At 37.5% G+C, this 21,187-nt stretch overlaps 1 protein-coding gene across 1 annotated transcript in view; it reads right to left on the reverse strand.

Annotated features, from left to right (window-relative positions):
* LOC135473642 (serine/threonine-protein phosphatase with EF-hands 2-like) overlaps positions 1-21,187 on the reverse strand; it is a 59,906-nt gene that overhangs the window by 10,667 nt on the left and 28,052 nt on the right. The window contains exons 2-6 of the mRNA XM_064753504.1: positions 9,616-9,858; positions 7,601-7,728; positions 4,467-4,575; positions 2,200-2,354; positions 748-909 (exon numbers count right to left, since the gene is read on the reverse strand). Coding sequence (XP_064609574.1) covers positions 748-909; positions 2,200-2,354; positions 4,467-4,575; positions 7,601-7,728; positions 9,616-9,670 — 609 coding nt within the window. The 5' untranslated portion in view covers positions 9,671-9,858. The remainder of the gene's footprint in view (positions 1-747; positions 910-2,199; positions 2,355-4,466; positions 4,576-7,600; positions 7,729-9,615; positions 9,859-21,187) is intronic.

Raw genomic sequence — 21,187 nt, forward strand, 5'->3', positions numbered from 1 at the left:
TGTATAATTTGATACAATGTGAAAAACATTCCAGAAACAACTACATACTTGTGTGCAATTCTTCAAGCATGTAAGCAAACAAAAAAAACAAAAAACAATCCATGCCAACATCTTTAGATTTGTTTGTTTGAAAGTCATGCTGAACAGTTTTCACTGTTGTTCGATAGGTGTCAGATTTATGCATTGACGAAACCAGAAAAAGGCATATGAATTTTCAGATATAAAAGTACATGTATTATATCATCATCATTTAAAATTTCTTTATATAAAGTGAACATAAATATTATCATTATCATAAACACGTACATTCATGTTAGGTCTTTCCAGGTAAATGTGAATAGCTGTGTCACAGCCAACAACTATTATTTTTTCTAACTGCTTTCAATATTTCATACAATATATTATGATATATTTATTTCATAGAAAATAAAACAATAACACCATCAAGTTTCACATGGAGATCACCAAAGAAGGTCTACTCACTTTATAGAATATCATAATGAGATTATCAAGTTTCCTCATGGAGATCACCACAGATGGCCTACTGAATTCATAGAATACCATAATGAGATTATCAAGTTTCCTCATGGAGATCACCACAGCTGACCAACTCACTTTATATAATACCATAATGAGATTATCAAGTTTCCTCGTGGAGATCACCACAGCTGGCCTACTCACTTTATAGAATACCATAATGAGACTATCGTGTTTCCTCATGGAGATCACCACAGATGGTCTACTCACTTTATAGAATACCATAATAAGATCATCAAGTTTCCCATGGAGATCACCACAGACAGTCACTTGTTTAGCTATGGAAGACGATGCATGACTGATATTCTTCAATAACTTCAATCGTTTGCGAGCTTCATGGAGAAGCTGCAACAGGTACTTAGCATGAAGTAGCTGAAACACAAAACAACATATCTATAAGGATCATGTGTACACTTGTTTGGCAGAATATCATTTCATGAGTGTAAGCATAAGTATTAAGCATGTAAGGACAAATTCAATCATCACTGCGGACAATGCCTGGTTAACCTTTATTATTGTGAACAATACTATGAGTGCTTGGCCTTGTATATGAATACAGTCGTGAATGGACAGTAATAAATGAACAAAAGAATGGACAGTCATAAATGGATGAAAGAATGGACAGTGATAAATGGACAAAAGAATGGACAGTCATAAATGGATGCAAGAATAGACAGTCATAAATGGATGAAAGAATGGACAGTCATAAATGGATGAAAGAATGGACAGTCATGAATGGACAGTCATAAATGGATGAAAGAATGGACAGTCATAAATGAATGAAAGAATGGACAGTCATAAATGGATGAAAGAATGACCAAACCACATGTATACAGATTCTGATCCAAATATACTGAAGCAGAATAACCTCATGGCCATATCATTGGGTTCTGAAGACAAATTTCTGAAAATCCACTTCAATATTTAGTCTCCTAGCAACCTGGAACGTTTTACAAAACATGTCGCAAGGTTGCACTGAATGCAGTTACCATGGTGACGTATGTCTTTGTCAACTATGTGTTGCCATGGACCTAAATTAAGGCGTATGTTACAGCTGCTTCATCAAATAGACCCCAGAAGTAAAAAAAATTACTGATTGTTGGCAAACATCCAAAACTATAGAGGCAATCAAGTCACCTTATCTCAGAATCATCTACCCGCAAACGCAAATTAAGAAATTAAGAACATGAACATTCATTAATATTCATGTTACTGTGAAGGTCACAAAAGATTACTGGTCATCTTAAAATGATATGAAGTATGGGGTGATAGCATGTTTCAGTTTTCCCACAGATCCACCTGGTTTATACACCTTATCGAACATTTAAAAACATAAATTAAATATGCCTACAAATTTTCTCAAAATATTTATACCAAAGCCTGACAGACGGACACACAAACAAATGGACAATACCCCTCCAATATCCCAAAAGTGCGGGGTAAATAAGATACCCTAAATGACCATGAATTCTGTCTATGACTAACTTGTCCGCTTTTCCTGATTCTGTAAGCTCTATTGATTTTACAAAGATGATCTGGGGTTTGCTTGGAAATTGTAAGTTTCAGCACCAAAAATAATATATTGTGATATTTATTTGCCTCTAAAATTGAACTTTTGTGGGCAAAATTTTGGGTCATTAAGGGTAGTTTACTAGTACTAACCTGCTTCTTCTTAAATGCAGCAATGAGCCTCTGTATGTGAGCTTGTGTGAGCGGGAACTCAATGTGAGGGCCGCTGTAGCTGGGCTCTATCTCAATGGGTTTCGGGTCCGTCAGGTCCAGTAACTCTTCATCCTCCAGTGCTAAGGAATCTTGTTCTGTAAAACATTAACAGTATTAATAATTTATTTGATTGGTGCTGTATGCCATACAGAAGAATATTTCACTGATACGAGGGCGGCCAGCATTATGGTGCAAGGAAACCGAGCAGTGGCTGGGGGAAACCTACGACCACTTCCAGGTTGCAGGCAGACCTTCCCAGGTATGAGGGAGCCAACATCAGCTGGACTTGAGCTCGCAGCAATCGTACTAGTGTTTTGTGCTGCGCTAAAGCATGCTAACCACTAGACCAATGAGACCTCCCATTAACATTAGACTATGCTTTGTGTAAACTGTAGGGGATGGCTTACCACGACAATTTTGTCTCCGTATTGTAATTATGATGATCACACCCTTGTATACAATGTATAAACACTTACTATTTGACAGATTTTTAACACTGAACTCAGGATTTATCACTTATATGGTGTTTCTCACCAATGCGGTCGCTGTGAGTTCAAGTCCAGCTCATGCTGGCTTCCTATCCGGCCGTAAGTGTGAAGGTATGGCAGCAACCTGGGGATGGTCGTGGGGTTCCCCTGGGCTGTGCCCGGTTTCCACCCACCATAATGCTGGCCGCCGTCGTATAAGTGAAATATTCTTGAGTACGGCATAAAACACCAATCAAATAAATAAATCAAATGGGTCCTTCAGGCCCATCATAAAGGTTTGATACAGAGCAGTCTTAATACATGTATAAGTAAAGATTATATCATGATGATTTGCTACTCATAATTTGCCTGCTTGTACATTTCATTTGTTTATTCATTTACAGCTACATGCATTATAGTTTATGACTGGCAGGAAGGGAACCCACTGTACCTAAAACAAGAAGACATCTTACATGTGTAACAGCAAAGTTTTTATATCTGCTTGCGAGGAGAGAACATTTACTGGTCATTTCACTCGAGGTGTGTACAAGTAAGGTAATTCCCTAGTACTGCTAGTAAGTAAAAACTAAGACAAATAATAGTCAGTAAAATACCAGTAGCCTTGTGATACTACTATCTATGTAAAATGTAATGTCATGACCCTAAATTCATTTAGATCTCTTTACAGTGACTCAACACTAGCACATGAATCCCGCCTGATTTACCTTGAAAAAATAGTGGGCGTCATGATTTTGGCTTGGGTTCATTACAGAAGAAAATGTCAGCAATGTGATTTATTTATTTATTTATTTGATTGGTGTTTTACACTGTACTCAAGAATATTTCACTTACGACTTCGGCCAGCATTATTGTGGGTGGAAACCGGGCAGACCCGAGGGGAAAACCCACGACAATCCACAGGTTGTTGGCAGATCTTCCCACGTACGGCTGGAGAGGAAGCCAGCATGAGCTGGTGAACTCACAGCAACTGCATTGGTGAGAAACTCCTGGGTCATTACGCTGCGCTAGCGCGCTAACCAATTGAGCCACGGAGGCCCCTCAGCTTTGTGAAGCAGGTGTCCTATTGGTCCACAAATACTTGGGAAGCATAGTTTTTAGAGGGTGTTCCTTACGAAATGACAACATGGAAGTACGACTATTTGTAATGCTGAATGAGGTGCAGATGACAAGATGGTATCCCAAAGCACATGCAGCTGCAGACAAGCCAACAAGAGCAGCATTTTATTCACTAAGTGGTCACATGCCGCTACTCTTCCATCAAAAAAAACAAAACAAAACAAAAGCCAAAAAAAACTGTATTGTCCCCTATACAACAGTGTTTGGGTCAACTAAGGATGTCCCTTATATATACATGTATTGGCCCTATACATGTACCAGAGTGTTTAATTATACTACAGGTCTGCCAGCAACCTGCGCATGGTCATGGGTTTACTCCCACCATAATGCTGGCGGCCGTTGTATAAGTGAAATATTCTTGAGTGCGGCGTAAAACACCAATGAAATAAATAAATAAATAAATAAATAAATAAATGAATCAATGAATCAATCAATCAATCAATCAATCAATCAATCAATCAATAAATAAATAAATAAATAAATCATACTACAATTACTATATCGTTTGTATTGGTCCTAAATCACGCCATTTAAGTAGATGGCCTACATCAATCTACGTGTGTACTGCATACTAAGGACCCTAAAAAATTGTTTACGACTTACTGCATACTGATGGTTTTCGACAAGTAAGAGAGAATGCGTTCACGAGCTTGGATTCCCCTCCTGCCCCTGGTGACAAGTGTACCAGCATCTCCGTGAAGAAATTGTACAGCTGAAACAACAACAGCAACAATTATCACAGCTTTATAAGGCCTACTGCATTTGTTTACACATCTAAACCAAAGTATTGCTAACAATGGCAGACATCCAAAGAGGCAAATTACCCAGTACACGAAAAAAATCCCTGACCATGCAGTATTAGCTTGAGATTTATTGGACGCTGACAATATTAAAGGGAAATGTTGTGGAGCAAAAAATTTCTCTACATGCTTCACACATGCACTTATCAGCTTATCAGAGCCACTGGACTGTAGCTGTCACTTCACCCCTTAATTGCCACTTGAATTGTTCTATTACACCCAGTTTTATTCGGTGACTGTTGATCAGATTCACACCACCTCCTCCTGTATTTTTGTAATTCTTAAAGTCAACACAAAAGATGTGACGTCAATGGCATTCAAAGCCCAGGACAAAACTGTCCTCAAATTTTTTTTTCTTTATTTCATTTCTATGTTTTAAAGAATTTTTGCTGTGCCATAAAATGCCCTTAAAATTGTGATAAAATATGGAAATCTGTTCTACATTTGACTTCACATCACTTTCTACAGAAGATCAAATTTCATGTATTTGTCTACAGATTATCTTGAAAATAATTCCAGGACACCGGATGGTCGTGGGTTTCCTCCGGGCTCTGTCTAGTTTCCATCCACCATAATGCTAGCTGTTGTCTTGTAAGTGAAATATTCTTGAGCACGACGTAAAACACCAATCAAAAAATATAATACATTTTCCAGGAAATCATTTATGAGGAACTTAAGTCATTAGGATCCTTATAATATTGAGTTTTAATGTATTTTTAGCTGGTCAAAATAATGTCAAAAGCCATTGGAAAATACTGTCTCTAAAGCCAATATTAGAAAATAACAGCTCTTGTATAATTTCTAGGTAAGAAAAATGTGCAAAAAAAAAGATTCAAGTTCCCTGTTAACTTTCATTTTGGGCACACTTTTTTTTTTTTTTACTTAATAGAAACAGTTCCCTGTTAACTTTCATTTGGGGCACACTTTTTTTTTACTTAATAGAAACAGTTCCCTGTTAACTTTCATTTGGGGCACACTTTTTTTTACTTAATAGAAACAGTTCCCTGTTAACTTTCATTTGGGGCACACTTTTTTTTTTTACTTAATAGAAACAGTTCCCTGTTAACTTTCATTTGGGACACACTTTTTTTTTTACTTAATAGGTAAACTTTATGAATTTTTTTAACCATGCTGATACAACTTAACAGTGACTTTATTGGCTGATATTATTTTTGCCACAGCCGCCTGGATAAGTACATCCAGCATAAATCTGGAAAAACTGAATTAAGCTTTATAAACCATTTAGAACACAGGTATATAACAAATCATTAAAAGACAAATAAAAGAAAACATTCTTGACTGAATGTTGTTTACTGTGTAATCTGTGCAAAATGGCAAAACATTTTGTTCTAAACCTGGTACATGAATCAGGTTAAAACTAATATGCATTTGATATATAATATGCATTATACTCCTATTCTAAATGTTTTCTGTATATGGACTTCAGTCTGAAATAAAAGACAATTATTTATGCCATACCAAAGACCATTTTATATATACAACTGTAGTCAGGGTCATGGCTGGAGGTCACAGCACTAGCCTTTGGCAAATGGCAAATCACTGGCCAACTTTCCCATGTGACACACAGAATTTCTCCTACCGTAGGATTCTAAACACTTTCAAGGAAAAAACCACTTAAAACTATGCATAAATACACTTTCATTTACCTTTTTAGATTTTTGTGAAAAGTTGGTAAAGGTGATCAAACATTTGAGTTCTAAGGTGGGCTTTATGGACCATACTATCAACTGATAGGAACTCTGACGTCACAGGAAGTTTATCCAACTCTAATCACGACACTGAATGTTGGAATAACTCTTTTTACTGGTCACTAATAGATTCCACAAAATTCCTTCCTTCTGGTGCGACGTCACAGTTCCTAGATACCGTCAGTATGGCTCATAAAGCCCACCATAGTATCCAAATATGTGAATGCCTTTCAACACTTTAAAAAAATCTGAAAAAATAAATGAAAGTATTTTTATGCATAGTTTTTAGTTGTTTGTGTGATGAACCTTACTTCATGTTTTAACCTTCTTTTCCTTAAAACATCCCAACTAATGTGCATTTTTTTCTAGGCTTTCTCAAGGATTTTCACAGCATCAAAATTCACAGTTTCTGTGCTACTTGGAATAAATATTCTACACTTAATCACTTGAATTTTCAATCTTTCACATATACATATACACATTTACATATACATATAAACATATACATATACCCATTTACATATACAAATTTACATATAAACATTTACATATACACATTTACATATAAACATTTACATATACACATTTACATACATATACACATTTACATACAAACATTTACATATAAACATGTTCCCCTAAGAGAATGTTAGTATACTATACACCGTTGTTCAAGTTGGTTATGGAGACTCAATTTCACGGCTTGTCCAAACTCAATTTCACAAAACCTGATTTTCCACGCTTTTTCAAGACATGGAAAGGTTACTTTTACATTCCAGACTATTCAAGGTTTTTCAAGGCCTGGAAGGAAGAAGATCTCCAAAGATGTTTGTTAAAAATTTAGCTTATCAATTGCATATTGCCACCAAGGTCCCAAGAAACAGTAATGGCTAGGAAATTTGGAAACACATTTTGTGTGCCAAAGTCATTTAAAGACAAAACCTCTAAAGTGCATGGCCGTGATCAACTTCCAATCTGAGACAACATCACCATGAATGCACCAACAAACTTGATCAGTATTTGAGACTGGGTGGTACTTTCATGAAAGTTTGTATCAACATTTATCTTTGTAAATATAAACTGTTCAACAACAGGATACCAAAATCTTGTAGGAAAATCTCCCTTTCAGGGATGAACACCTTACATAATATCATTATTATGATCTCAGGATGCAATACTCTTATGAGTTAGCAAGGTGAGCTGGAACATGTATGCGGAATATGTTTACCTTTAATTGGTTCTGTTCACCTGCGTACTCTATGGACTGGAAGATGTTCCAGGTGTAACGCCTTCTCGCCTCCAGGCGGGCACGATACTGGCGATACCACCTCTGGATCAAGATAGCGGACTTCATTGCTGAAACGAAGCAGATGTGACAATTGCACAAGAACTGCTGTGTACACATGATACATTAGTTTCTGTTGTAGATGATAGCAGATGACACTGATTCATAGTGTAACGTCATGGACACTGTACATGCCCATACACTGTATACATTTCTCTGTGACACAACTGTTCTACACAGAGGCATCCTTCGTAACATAATAGCAACAACAGGAAAAAACATTTTTTTCTACCCGTGTTAGCATTTGAATATGATATGGTACGGAGCATTACATATGATGAAGATGTGATTACATCTGATGGCTTTTGACACGGATACACGGAAATACATTTGTTTTGTATAACATGGGTAGATACCGGTGAATGAACTAACACTGCTGTTGTCAGTGTAATTAACAAGCTATATTATGAACTAAATAAATTTTTATTCAGTCCAGAAGTCCTGGAGATTACACACTGACAAGATTATTGTCCGTTACAATGTCAAAATACTGATGTCAGCCAAATGAGTGGAGAGAGAGAGTGTGTGTGTGTGCTTGGGGTTTAACGTCGTACTTAACAATTTAATTTTCAGTTATATGACTATGAAGGAATCCCTACTGCTTCACTAAGACGCCTTACCGGAGGCAAGTAAGCCATGCCGCCCGAGCCATTATACTGATACGGGTCAACCAGTCGTTGCACTATCCCTTTCATGCTGAACGCCAAGCAAGGAAGTTACAACTTCCTCTTTTAAGGTCTTAGGTGTGACTCAACCCAGGATTGAATCTGGATCTACTGCTTCTGAACCGGATGCTCTACCAACTGTGCTATAGGGGACAAATGATGATCAAGGAACAAAAGTACAGAGACTACCTTGTCATATGCTGCATGTGCCTCAGAAAAATTGTAAAGAGAAATGAATTTTAGAAAGATATATTTTCTATTAGTCCTAAAAGCAAGGCCTGAATTCCAATGCAATGATTCGGGTATGTGTGTCACTGTCAAAAATGCTGTAAATTCCCAACTGAAGTTACTGTAGATAGGTTCACTATCGGTCTCAAGGAGGATGTATGTTATGTGTGCAAACATTTAGGTACTCTACAAGGCTGCAGTACTGTGTTCAGTGTATTGATTGGTTACAATGCTTTTGAAAAATGGCAGTTTGCCTTTCTTTGTGACAGGATGTATGTTACCATGACAACTGATCCAACCAACTTCAAAACTACATGTACTAAAAGAGAATGCTGTTGCACAACTTGATGAATGGTTAAAAAAAAATATTTCTCTATAAACACTGTTGATGTTGGAGAAACCCTTAAAAATTGCTTTTGATTTTGTTGAAAGACTAGTTAGGATTAAAGGCAGACAAAGTGTTTTGCATGGTCTGTCAAAATCGGTGACGAATTGGCTCATAGTACAAGAGGAAAAGTTTTAACGGTGATTGTCAGACGGATTGCTGTTTACTAAATCAGAAACATAATCTTTATGCCTGAAGCTACACTAAGTTATGTTAACAAAAGCAATGCAAGACAAATAATTCTCGCACTGCATGATTCATTTATGCTTTGTTACCACCACATATCAACATTAGTCCGGGAAAATTTTTTTGCAGACTCATATAACATTTGTAATGCGCAATAATAAATGGTGTTCTGCAGACACCTTTGAAATATTTCCCCAGTCGTTTTACTTGTATTCTCTGGGTTTTTGTAACTTTATCCAATGAGAATCCATTTAGATTCTATTGACTTTGTGCAAAATTCAGGCTCTCCAAATTCACATTCTACAAGTAATACTTGTACTACTAATACTACAAGTCTTCCTAACAAACCACAAAAAAACCTTTTTAAGATCGATAAAACTCTCAGAATCAGCCAAAATTAAACTTGGTCATGGATGAAATTTTAGGTCAAATACCTTTTTCTGATTTCTTCATCTCGGAGGATCCCCCGGAGGACAGTCCACATCCCATGACGGCAGCAGGCCAGGTGACACGCGGGCAGAGACAGGTTCACCCTGGGCAATCTCTGCTGGTTTATCTGTGAGGACTAAGTCTGTCACAACTGTCTCCTACTCCCATGGTAACAAAGCCCACTAATCCTCACTTAGTATATTGGTTGAAGCAGAAGCTGGCCAACAGGCGAGGGATCACTCATTCACCTACAGGGGGGAACGAGAGACAATAGTTAAAGCTCTTCTGTCTGATGAACAACTTTCAACTATGAACGATTCCACCTGTTATCTAGGTCAAACCATCCACTGTGAAACCCACTAATAGAATACAGGTGTACAACTTTTCTTCCCTTTGGCACTCATACCTATGCATGTAATGGAAGATGCCAGATACAAATAGATTATTGATAACTGGACTTTTCTATGGCCTTTTAAACATTTAACTGTCATGAGTCAGACATGTCAAACTTTCGTTGTCTTTGACACTGGAAAACTGTACCATGATACGAATAACAGATACTGAAACCAATTTCCAAAGCCATAGTGAGTTTCACATTATTTTGTTTATTACATAAAAGTCTGTGATAATTAACACAAGCCTAATAAATTTTTCACTCACAGATGTATGTGTCACATGACAGTGTTCAGGTGTACATGTACAGGAGGAAGAAACCTGAGAGCCAAGTTAAAACCACAGAAATAAACATGAGAGCCAGGTCAAAACCACAGAAGGAAACCTGAGAGCCCGGTGAAAACCACAGAAGGAAACCTGAGAGCCAGGTGAAAACCACAGAAGGAAACCTGAGAACCTGCTGAAAACCACAGAAAGAAACCTGAGAGCCTGGTGAAAACCACAGAAGGAAAACTGAGAGCCAGGTGAAAACCACAGAAGGAAACCTGAGAGCCAGGTGAAAACCACAGAAGGAAAACTAAGAGCCTGCTGAAAACTACAGAAGAAATACTGAGAGCCAGGTGAAAACCACAGCAATAAACATGAGAGCCCAGTGAAAACCACAAAAGAAAAACTGAGAGCCCAGTGAAAACCACACAAATAAAACTGAGAGCATGCTGAAAACCAAAGAAGGAAACCTGAGAGCCCGGCAAAAACCACAGAAGGGAACCTGAGAGCCTGGTGAAAAACACAACAATAACCCTGAGAGCCTGGTGAAAAACACAGAAATAAACCACACAGCCCAGTGAAAACCACAGAAGGAAACCTGAGAGCCCAGTGAAAAACCACAGAAGGAAACCTGAGAGCCCGGTGAAAATCACAGACATGAATGGCCAGGTACATGCGTATCTACAAGTCACAAACCTCTTTATTTAAAGCAGAAGCCCACATTGTGAGAGCTGGATTCAAACACGTGGCCACAATGATCTCTAGCTGAACCAGCAGTTAACCCACGTGAACCAGAGCTAGCCCAAACAACCAGTTCATAGATTGTATTTCCTTCACTGACAACCTTCAGCTGTCTAGCAATCCATAGCCCACAACACTTGAATGTACCAAACGCAATACTATAGCCCACAACACTTGAGTGTACCAAACGCAATACTATAGCCCACAACACTTGAGTGTACCAAACGCAATACTATAGCCCACAACACTTGAGTGTACCAAACGTAATACAAGGTGAGCATACATGTATGTTGCCTATCAGTTGAATGTGTCACTGCACACAGTTGAATATTCTACGACAGAGCCTATCTGTTGTTTGACTTAACAATGATCCAAATTGAAATGTATTCCTTCCTACATGTATATGAATGGATATTACTTCTCCAACATGAAAGTTCCCATACGATAGGCTGAGCGAGAGCCGTACTGGCTGTCAGATTCTGTTTTAACAATCAAGTCCAGAAACAGTTGACCTCAGATGGAGTAATAACGTTTTGTGTTCCACTACTAGCATACTGCTATGGACAAATGGGAAAATGGGGAAAATTGAAAAACTTTCTTCCCAAACCAGTAGGGAACATTAAAAAATCTACCGGCCAAATCCTTGGGGAACATTAAAAAACTTTCTGGCCAAATCAATTGGCAACATTAAAAAAATTTCCTGACCAAAACAATAGGCGACATTAAAACAATAGGCAACATTAAAAAAATTTCTGGCCAAATCAATGGGGAACATAAAAAAAACTTTCTGGCTAAATCAATGGGGAACATAAAAAAACTTTCCGAACAAATCAATAGGCAATATTAAAAAACTTTCTGGACAAATCAATAGGCAAGATAAAAAAACTTTCTGGACAAATCAATAGGCAACATAAAAAAACTTTCTGGTCAAATCAATAGGCAACATAAAAAACTTTCTGGACAAATCAATAGGCAACATAAAAAAACTTTGCGGCCAAATCAATGGGGAAAATTAAAAACCTTCTGGCCAAATCAATGGGGAACAATAAAAAACTTTCTGTACAAATCAATAGACAACATTAAAAAACTTTCTGGTCAAATCAATGGGGAACATTAAAAACCTTTCTGGACAAATCAATAGGCAATATTAAAAAACTTTCTGGTCAAATCAATAGGCAACATAAAAAAACTTTCTGGACAAATCAATAGGCAACATAAAAAAACTTTGCGGCCAAATCAATGGGGAAAATTAAAAACCTTCTGGCCAAATCAATGGGGAAAAATAAAAAATCTTTCTGGACAAATCAATGGGGAACATTAAAAGACTTTCTGAACAAATCAATAGGCAATATTAAAAAAAACCTTCTGGTCAAATCAATAGGCAACATAAAAAAACTTTCTGGACAAATCAATAGGCAACATAAAAAACTTTCTGGACAAATCAATAGGCAACATAAAAAACTTTCTGGCCAAATCAATGGGGAAAATTAAAAACCTTCTGGCCAAATCAATGGGGAAAAATAAAAAATCTTTCTGGACAAATCAATGGGGAACATTAAAAGACTTTCCGAACAAATCAATAGGCAATATTAAAAAACTTTCTGGTCAAATCAATAGGCAACATAAAAAAACTTTCTGGACAAATCAATAGGCAACATAAAAAAACTTTCCGGCCAAATCAATGGGGAAAATTAAAAACCTTCTGGCCAAATCAATGGGGAAAAATAAAAAACTTTCTGGACAAATCAATGGGGAACATTAAAAGACTTTTCAGACAAATCAATAGGCAACATTAAAAAAAACTTTCTGGTCAAATCAATAGGCAACATAAAAAAACTTTCTGGCCATATCAATAGGCAACATTAAAAAACTTTCTGGCCAAATCAGAGAATATTGTTTGCCTTAAGCAAGTCGCTCCGAGCAATCTACTCTACAGTTCTTTCCACTAAACAGAGCAAATTAAGCTGTTCTATCGGGTTACTGGAAAGTTGACAATAATGAACTTTGACTGGAAACTTCAGTTCTATTTTATTTTATTGATTTCATTGTGTGTTGTTGGCATTAGAGTCTCTTTTTTCATCTTTCAAAACTATTCTGGAGTAAAAAAAAAAAGCAAAAAAAAACTGGGAAACTGTCCGCAATAATTTGACATGAGAATTTCTGATACAAAGGTGCACGCAGCCATAAATTACCTGAACAACTTCTGAACAAAAACCTAGTCTAAAAGGAAGTAGAAAGTGACATCTTCTGGCCATTTTATAGCACTCTTTCTTGCTGAAATGTCAGCCGTCATCCGCCTTAAGAATTTCGCGTAGAATGCTTAAGCGTCCCTTCAAATTACTTTGACACAGTTCAACACAGCCTATATATATCATCTCTACTGGAGTCTTAATTATAGCAATTCTTCATACACGACCATTTAATACGATGTCCCTTTTCTTTGTGGTTCGTCTATAATGCTTATCGCTCCTGAGAGATGATATTGTACATTGCACTCCTTCCTTCCCCCTGACACAGCTTAGTACAATCCCAGAGTGCTGGATCAGCCAGCTATTGATCCTGTGCATTTCCTTTGCCCCGGGTGCTTGGTAAAACTGCCGAGCTACATCCACTCTGTCAGGAACCCGTGAATTACTTATTACTTTTTCATAGCACCTTCTAGTTCACTGCTGCGAGCAAATCTTGAACATGCTAACCTATATGAACTGGGAGTGCACAAGTAGCCCATAGTCCATACACCATATTTCACCCAAAGTTCCATCTTGTACAAGAATCTGGGTGTGATTAGATCATGGGCAGCGGAGAATCGCCAGCTTTGTAGTAAAAAGCACCTTCTAGTTCACTGCTGCGAGCAAATCTTGAACATGCTAACCTATATGAACTGGGAGCGCACAAGTAGCCCATAGTCCATACACCATATTTCACCCAAAGTTCCATCTTGTACAAGAATCTGGGTGTGATTAGATCATGGGCAGTGGAGAATTTCTATCAAATCGGAAATTGAGTTTGCAGCTTGCCTTAGTGAATAGGGCAGTAACTGGCTGCTGAGTTTATTAGTCAGCCTGGCCTACTCTGTCATATTCCGTGTTCGCCTGGGTAGAGAAGAAATGACAATCACTGTTTGGGGTCCCGTAAAAGTAATGAAAACCAGCCTTAGGGCCTGTGCCTAAATTCAATCACAAAATTAATTTTTCCCCAAATAGCAATCTGTAAGGAGTTCTAATAGTGGCTTGCAAAAGTGTGATAACCTTATTTTGGGCCTCATTCCAGAGTAACTGGTTCATAATTTGATTTAATATAACATTCGTTTAGGAGCCTGATTAACATTCTGATCTTCTGACTTACTTTTTGACCACATGGCTAAAAACTTTCTAAATTGTTATTGATCACTTAACTTCACAGTGAACGAAAGCTGCTAATGGAGCAGAAAATGTAAGTGTTATGTGTCTATATGCCAACTTCAAGACCTTTCATCCATCCACCTTTAACTGTCAGCAGTTTTTATTCAAATATTCTATTAGTGCATGCAATAAACTGTAAAGTATATGTAGATTTTGTCCAGATCCACCCATTTTCATTACACAGATGAGCTCTCTTGAAATAAAGGTAGCAATTGGTAATCACATGTTGGTTTCCATAACAAAAGAGTGCCAACATACAAATGAGGAGCAGGAGTCACACCAAGTCAGTGAGCATATATGTCGGTACACATATGACTTGAGCATGTGTATTTATTCATGCACATGTAAGTCGGTATCACTAACAGACGCTCCATTTAAGGCCACCAAAGCAGTCCCTAGCATCTTTTGAAAGCTAGGGCAACCTTAAAGTTCGATTTCAGATTGGGAGGGCCAAGTTGAACTTACATGTAGATTTGGTAACTACCAAAAAAACTTTTAGCTATCCCGCTTCTGGGAGACTTCAGCTCAATCTTGTCAATACAAAACGTAAAATAAACATTTATCTTGATATGGATTCTATACAGAAAGGATCGACGCATAAAGTCAGGAATTTTGTACTTTACAGTAATTAACACACATGTAGGGCATCAATGACTGAACATCCCACTTGTATTATGCTGTTTTTTTTTACATGTACATGTGTGCTAAAAACAGACATGTATCTTGTACTTTCTGAGATACCATCTTTAACATATACCTATAATAACATATTCTTTTACATGTAGTTGTTACTGGCTTTGTACAGACGAGCTAAAAATCACACACAAAAAAACATGTACATGTATATAGTACTGTTTATTGACTGAATGATTGCTTTTTTAAATGCAAATACAGTGCATACTAGAATTAACCTATATATGCCCACATAGCCATAAGCTTAAATCTTAAATTTTCCTCTGTTAAGAATTTCAATAGGCTCTCTGTTAAAGCCCAAGGGCTCTATATGGTAGGAGCTGATAGCAGCCCGACAAATCCTTCAAAGGAAGACCTAACTGCTTTTGATCAGGCTGAATGAAAATCAAATCCTGTTCTGGCCACAGAACTGAAACTACATGTATTTCTACAAGCTTTATAAAAGCCTTGTAACTATTCATCCTTTTAGTTAATCAGCTTTCAGCCCAGTCTTTGTTACTCCATTAATATCAGCTAGTGTTACTTGTATGCATCTATTTGTAGGTCGAACATGTTGAGTCCCTACTGTGATCACCCATTGTCACTAAGCAAATCCAAGCAAAAAATTCATTAAATGAACTGAATAAACGTATATACATATTATCAATTCCATGCAGGTGATTCCCAATACGAAAGTACAATGTACAATTGCAGTTAACAATGCAAAAGTAGATCCTTTCAGACAAGCGTCCAAAATCCAGCTACAAGGTGAATCAAACATAATCTGGTGTATTTCTTTTAAGAAATAAAGGAATAAAAAAACAAAAAACAAAAAAAACCCCATAGAAAAATGTGAATACAGCTGTATTTCACTAGATGCCTGTTACTAGATATCAATGATAAAATTGTATACTACACACATGTATATATAAGGCTTAATTAACTTTTGTATATGTGATACACATTACATACACCTGTATCATCAACTTAACGAGCCTAAATTGGAGAATAAAAAATACATGTATATTCTGATTAAGATCATTACCTTATAAAATGGCAATTTGGTTGGACTGGAGAAATTCTGTTGGCTATTAAATTTAAAATGCAAAAAGAAACTGATGCTTTACTACAGGCTTCTATTCAGTTTCTCTGGATTGCCATTTTGGATGCATCTATACCCAGCTATGTAAGACGTTGAGAATGAATGAATGCTTAGGGCTTCATGTTGTTGTCGTACTTAATAAATTTTCAGTCATATGATGATGATGAGTCATTAGGCGTGTGTACATATCCCACGTCTTCTTATGGTAGGGCGAGTCCATGCCATCAAAGTGCATTCCAGTCACATTACACCGACACCAGGCCAACCAGTCCTGTTTCCTTGCTGTAAGTTCTCAATGCTGAGCGTAAGATGTTAAGTCATTTTATCTCGTTAATTTAAGTCTCAAATATGAGTCTAAACTACTGGTGTGTTCTATACAAATCTCCTCTGTAATTGTAGTACAACAATGCTGCTGATTCAGGTTATCTTCAATCAGTATCTTTATAGGCCAGTCACTGTACAAAGCAGTATTGTGAGTACATAACAAAGAGTCTGCCTTGGTGTTATTAGCCAAGCTTCACTTTGATTTCTTTATAATTCACAGCCTACTGTGTGCCTTGGGTTGAAATAAATTGCTCTGAATCCAGTTAATTGAACACTGCGGTCATCTGTCAGTCTGCTAATCTGAGCACTGGCCTATTACTTAAAGTCAAGGATTTGCCCCCCCTACAGTCAGCCTTAGATAGATTACAACAGGTTCGTATCCATCACTCCACAGGGGAGGTAACCCTGTTTAATAGTAGACGGCTTCTTTGCCCAATCAAATGACACTGCTGGAGAATATGGATGAGCCTTGGGTGAGGATACCATCTCTGGCAGGTGCTGGTTTAATGGAGAACTTTTCACTCTTGCAAACTGCTTTTCCGTTATTGCGAATATCAATAAATAACTTTCTGACGCCCATCCTTTACATGGACGTCAGAAATAAGACTGTTTGATGCAGTCCCCATTTAGCACAGAGTGTAGGTTTCAATGAATTCTCAGGTCCCTTTAAGCAGAAAGCCGACCTACAACATGTCAATATGTCTGACAGGCTATAACAGACTCTTCATTAACATCAAGACTTCCAGACATGGCATGGAATCCATAACGAAATTGAACGGATTCAGGGGTGTAATTGAAATGTCAGTCCCAAAACAGGGATGCATGTATAACCCAATTTGGGTCCAGAAAGAATCTGGTATAAAAAAAAAGCTTGGCACAACTATTTCATATAAATGGTTGTACATGCACCGAGACATGACCTGACAGCCACATTGTCAAACCCAATAGGCTGCCAGAATGGGGGCGGCAAGATACCGTCGACAGTGGCTAAAACTTATGAACACTACAATAATAAACTTACAGACAAATCTGAGAGCTTGTGCATAAATACACTTCATCAATAGTTTGACATCAACAGATGCTAGCGGGTGGTGGTGAATTTTGAAGGTACCCCCAAGGGACTTCATCAATTTTCTGAACACTAAACCGCACCAATTTGTGAGATGAGGATCTCACAGACAAAGTGTACACCTACGGAAATCATATATCCAACCATTCAACAATCAACATCATAAAAGATAATACTTAATTAACAATCTTCTGGTTGAAAATATCGAGTTATTTCATGCAAAAGCCATGTTGAAAGATTATCCATAACATATTTCATTTACACTTAAAGCATTAACTGCAAAGAATACAGGATTCAAGTTTTTTTGACATTCAACCACTGCAGAATGTTAGTGATGATATCATTGGATGCATGGCAAGTCATCGATATTACAGACTCAATAAACACGCCCTTGCAGCTCTATATAAAGTCCAAACATGGGGACTAAGGGTTATAAGTTTTATTTTATTTATTTATTTGATTGGTGTTTAACGCCGAACTCAAGAATATTTCACTTATACGACGGCGGCCAGCATTATGGTGGGAGGAAACCGGGCACAGCCCGGGGGAAACCCATGACCATTCGCAGGTTGCTGTCAGACCTTCCCACTTATGGCCGGAGAGGAAGCCAGCATGAGCTGGACTTGAACTCACAGTGACCTCATTGGTAAGAGGCTTCTGGGTCATTACGCTGCGCTAGCGCGCTAACCAACTGAGCCACAGAGGCCAACCAGTCCTGTTTTGAACTCATCAGATATATAGTCATTGTATATAGACAATAGATTGTAAAATCAACGAGGAAACGACATCTTCTAAAATCAACCAGGAATGACCAGTCATTGTAGAATCCACCAGAAAATGACCTGTCATTTTAGAATCAACAAGAAATTCACCAGTCACATTTTAAAATCAGCCGACAAATGGCAAATAGGATGGCCAACATGAACTGATCAATCATTGGGAAATCAACAGAAAAATGATCAGTGTGACTGCAGAATGAATCAATAAATCGTGATACACTCAACCGAGAAATTGCCATTATAACTCTAGAATAAACCAAGAAATGGTCAAAAAAGCAGTCAACGTCATGCTATACACCCAAGTCTGTGAAGGCCTACAGCTAAAAACATTGCTTTTAAAACTTGTTCAAATACAAAAAATCATGATATTGTCGAAATATAAATAATAAATAGAACATTGTACAGTGAAGGTTGAATATCATAAATACTTCTCTCGTGAAAGGTGGAAATGATAACCTACTTGTGTCTCGTGGGTTATGATTTTCACTCCTCACTCGAAAAATATTGATGATATTCAACCTTCACTGTGCAATATCCTCTACTGATTTGACCAAGAATTGTCAATCAGAAATGTCTAGGCTATAACAAGAAACAGTGACCTGCTATAGATGTAGACCTGAAGTAAGGTCAATTATTCTGTCAAAAATGACGTTCCATCTCATAGATTCATGCATGAGATACTCAATTAGAAAGTTTAACTTTGGAATTAAAAAAAAACTTTTTGGTTCTGGACTATGCAATGGACTGTGTTGAAAACCCACCCAGATTCAACAAAATAACTGTTCAGTTATATGCATATTAAATAGACTGCATTAAACAGACTAGAAGACCATGACAGGATAAATCTGCCAAAGATAGTTGGGTGATAATAAAATGACACAGGCTCTTCCCGGGAATCTCCATATTCGATCTTCCAGGCAGCCACAGCTCCGGTAGGAATTACCCGCCATCTGTCTGGCTAGTGTCATAATGATTGCCAGAAGTTAACAGAGTGTCCCTAACAAGCTAATGAAGAAAGATACACAGCAACACACTGGGCATAAACATCAAGTCATCTGACATTTCAAGATTTAATAAAGAGATATTGCCAAGATGAGGCTTATAACAGTTCAAAATATTATGTAAAATATGAAAAATTGTAGGTGTCAAAACATTGTAAATGTAGGCCCTACTTAACAGGGTACATTCATATTATTTAACACTGTGGTAATGTGTATAATATTTCATAATGTGTCAGAATCGTGCAGTGGTTGGAATGAACTGAACTGATCTTTGCGTAGCTGAGTCCGCATGCAGATATGTGGCTTTAAATTTGACATTGTGCAGTACATACATGTATCTGCTTGGACATTAAACTAGGAACATTGAAAGAGGTATTCCGTATTAGAAATTAAACCTCTTTCAGATGAAGGCAGAATTTCATTTTTTTTTTTAAGGACACTACTTTGTTTCCTAAATGTCAATTAATTATGTTTGGAACTTCCAATAGAAAATCAGTTACCTTTCTTCCAAATTTCCAAAATGGCTGCAAATGTTCATCAGTTGCTGGCAATCAATTAACATGTGACCATGTAAAAACACGCAGCCTTGTATACAATCCACGTCTCCCTGGTGCATTTCTACCCGTCAAGCAATTTGCATCACTTGATTGGCTGTGTATGAGAAGACCTGTTACGCCTATTTGATCTAAAGCCCTACATTAGAATTTGCAGAAGATCCCCCATACGGTGTTGACCACACCACCTGCCCTTTGTAAATTGCCTCATTAGGATTGGCATGCATATTGCGCCAATAAAACAAGCAACAGACAAAGTGTAAGATTGAAGCCCCATTCACATAAACACATGCTAGGCCAACTGATGGCTGCTGAAAGAATCAGTTGTTGGGACCGTGGAGCTACATGTACCTTAATTTGATATGTTCACGAAATATGCTCATAATTATACATTAGAACTGAATAATTCCTATTTAATGCCAAGTTTTTCCAAGGCAAAACTGCAAAACCACCACTGTGTTAAACAGGTACAATATTTTTGAAGTTACTCCATCTACTCTATTGCATTTAATTTCACACAGCCAAATCCAGCTGCCAATTAATCACTGTCAAAACTCCTGGAAAATTCCGCTCCTCTCCATTATGCTAATGTGGAGGTTTAATAAACCCATGGGATCAGAGGCATTAAAGGAAAAGTCGTTTGTTCATAAATAAGTAAGCCCACAATGACATCAGATTGTAGATCTCCAGACTAAGTCATACATCACTGTACCGATGTGTCTTCCATACGAGAGGATTTTCATGTACTTTTGCCATTACCTGGATTATACTCTTTATAAAGCTTTGGAGTGCTTGATTTACTAAGTAACTGGCGCATCCTCTGTCAAAAATGATGGCTTCATTACCCCTCTCACTGTTTTTTCCCCCTTGTTTTCATGCTTTATTTTTTTAAAATTTGATTGTTTTTAACATACTGCTGAAGAATTTTTTCCCTTAATTCAGTCAGACTTATACATGGAGAAGCTATGAGTTGCCCCCTGACGTCTGATAACTTAAACTGCGGAACTTTCTCACATGTGATAAAACATGCATGAAGACTTTTATGCCACATTGGCAGGCTTCAACACAATGGCCCTGGGAAGAGTTAGTCTACTTAATTATTTTCACAAATCTAACCAATGTGAAGGCGAGAGAATTAATCTACAAAATCCCCATAAAAGGCTGGGATTAAATCCATTCCTGGTGTAAAGTGAGACACATGCACAGCTGTAATTGTATCTGCGTAACAATACTGCCACCCCACCCTGCCACCCTCTCCCCCCACCCTGCCACCC

The sequence above is a fragment of the Liolophura sinensis genome, chromosome 8 (assembly GCF_032854445.1).
Source record: "Liolophura sinensis isolate JHLJ2023 chromosome 8, CUHK_Ljap_v2, whole genome shotgun sequence".
Taxonomy (NCBI): Eukaryota; Metazoa; Mollusca; class Polyplacophora; order Chitonida; family Chitonidae; genus Liolophura; species Liolophura sinensis.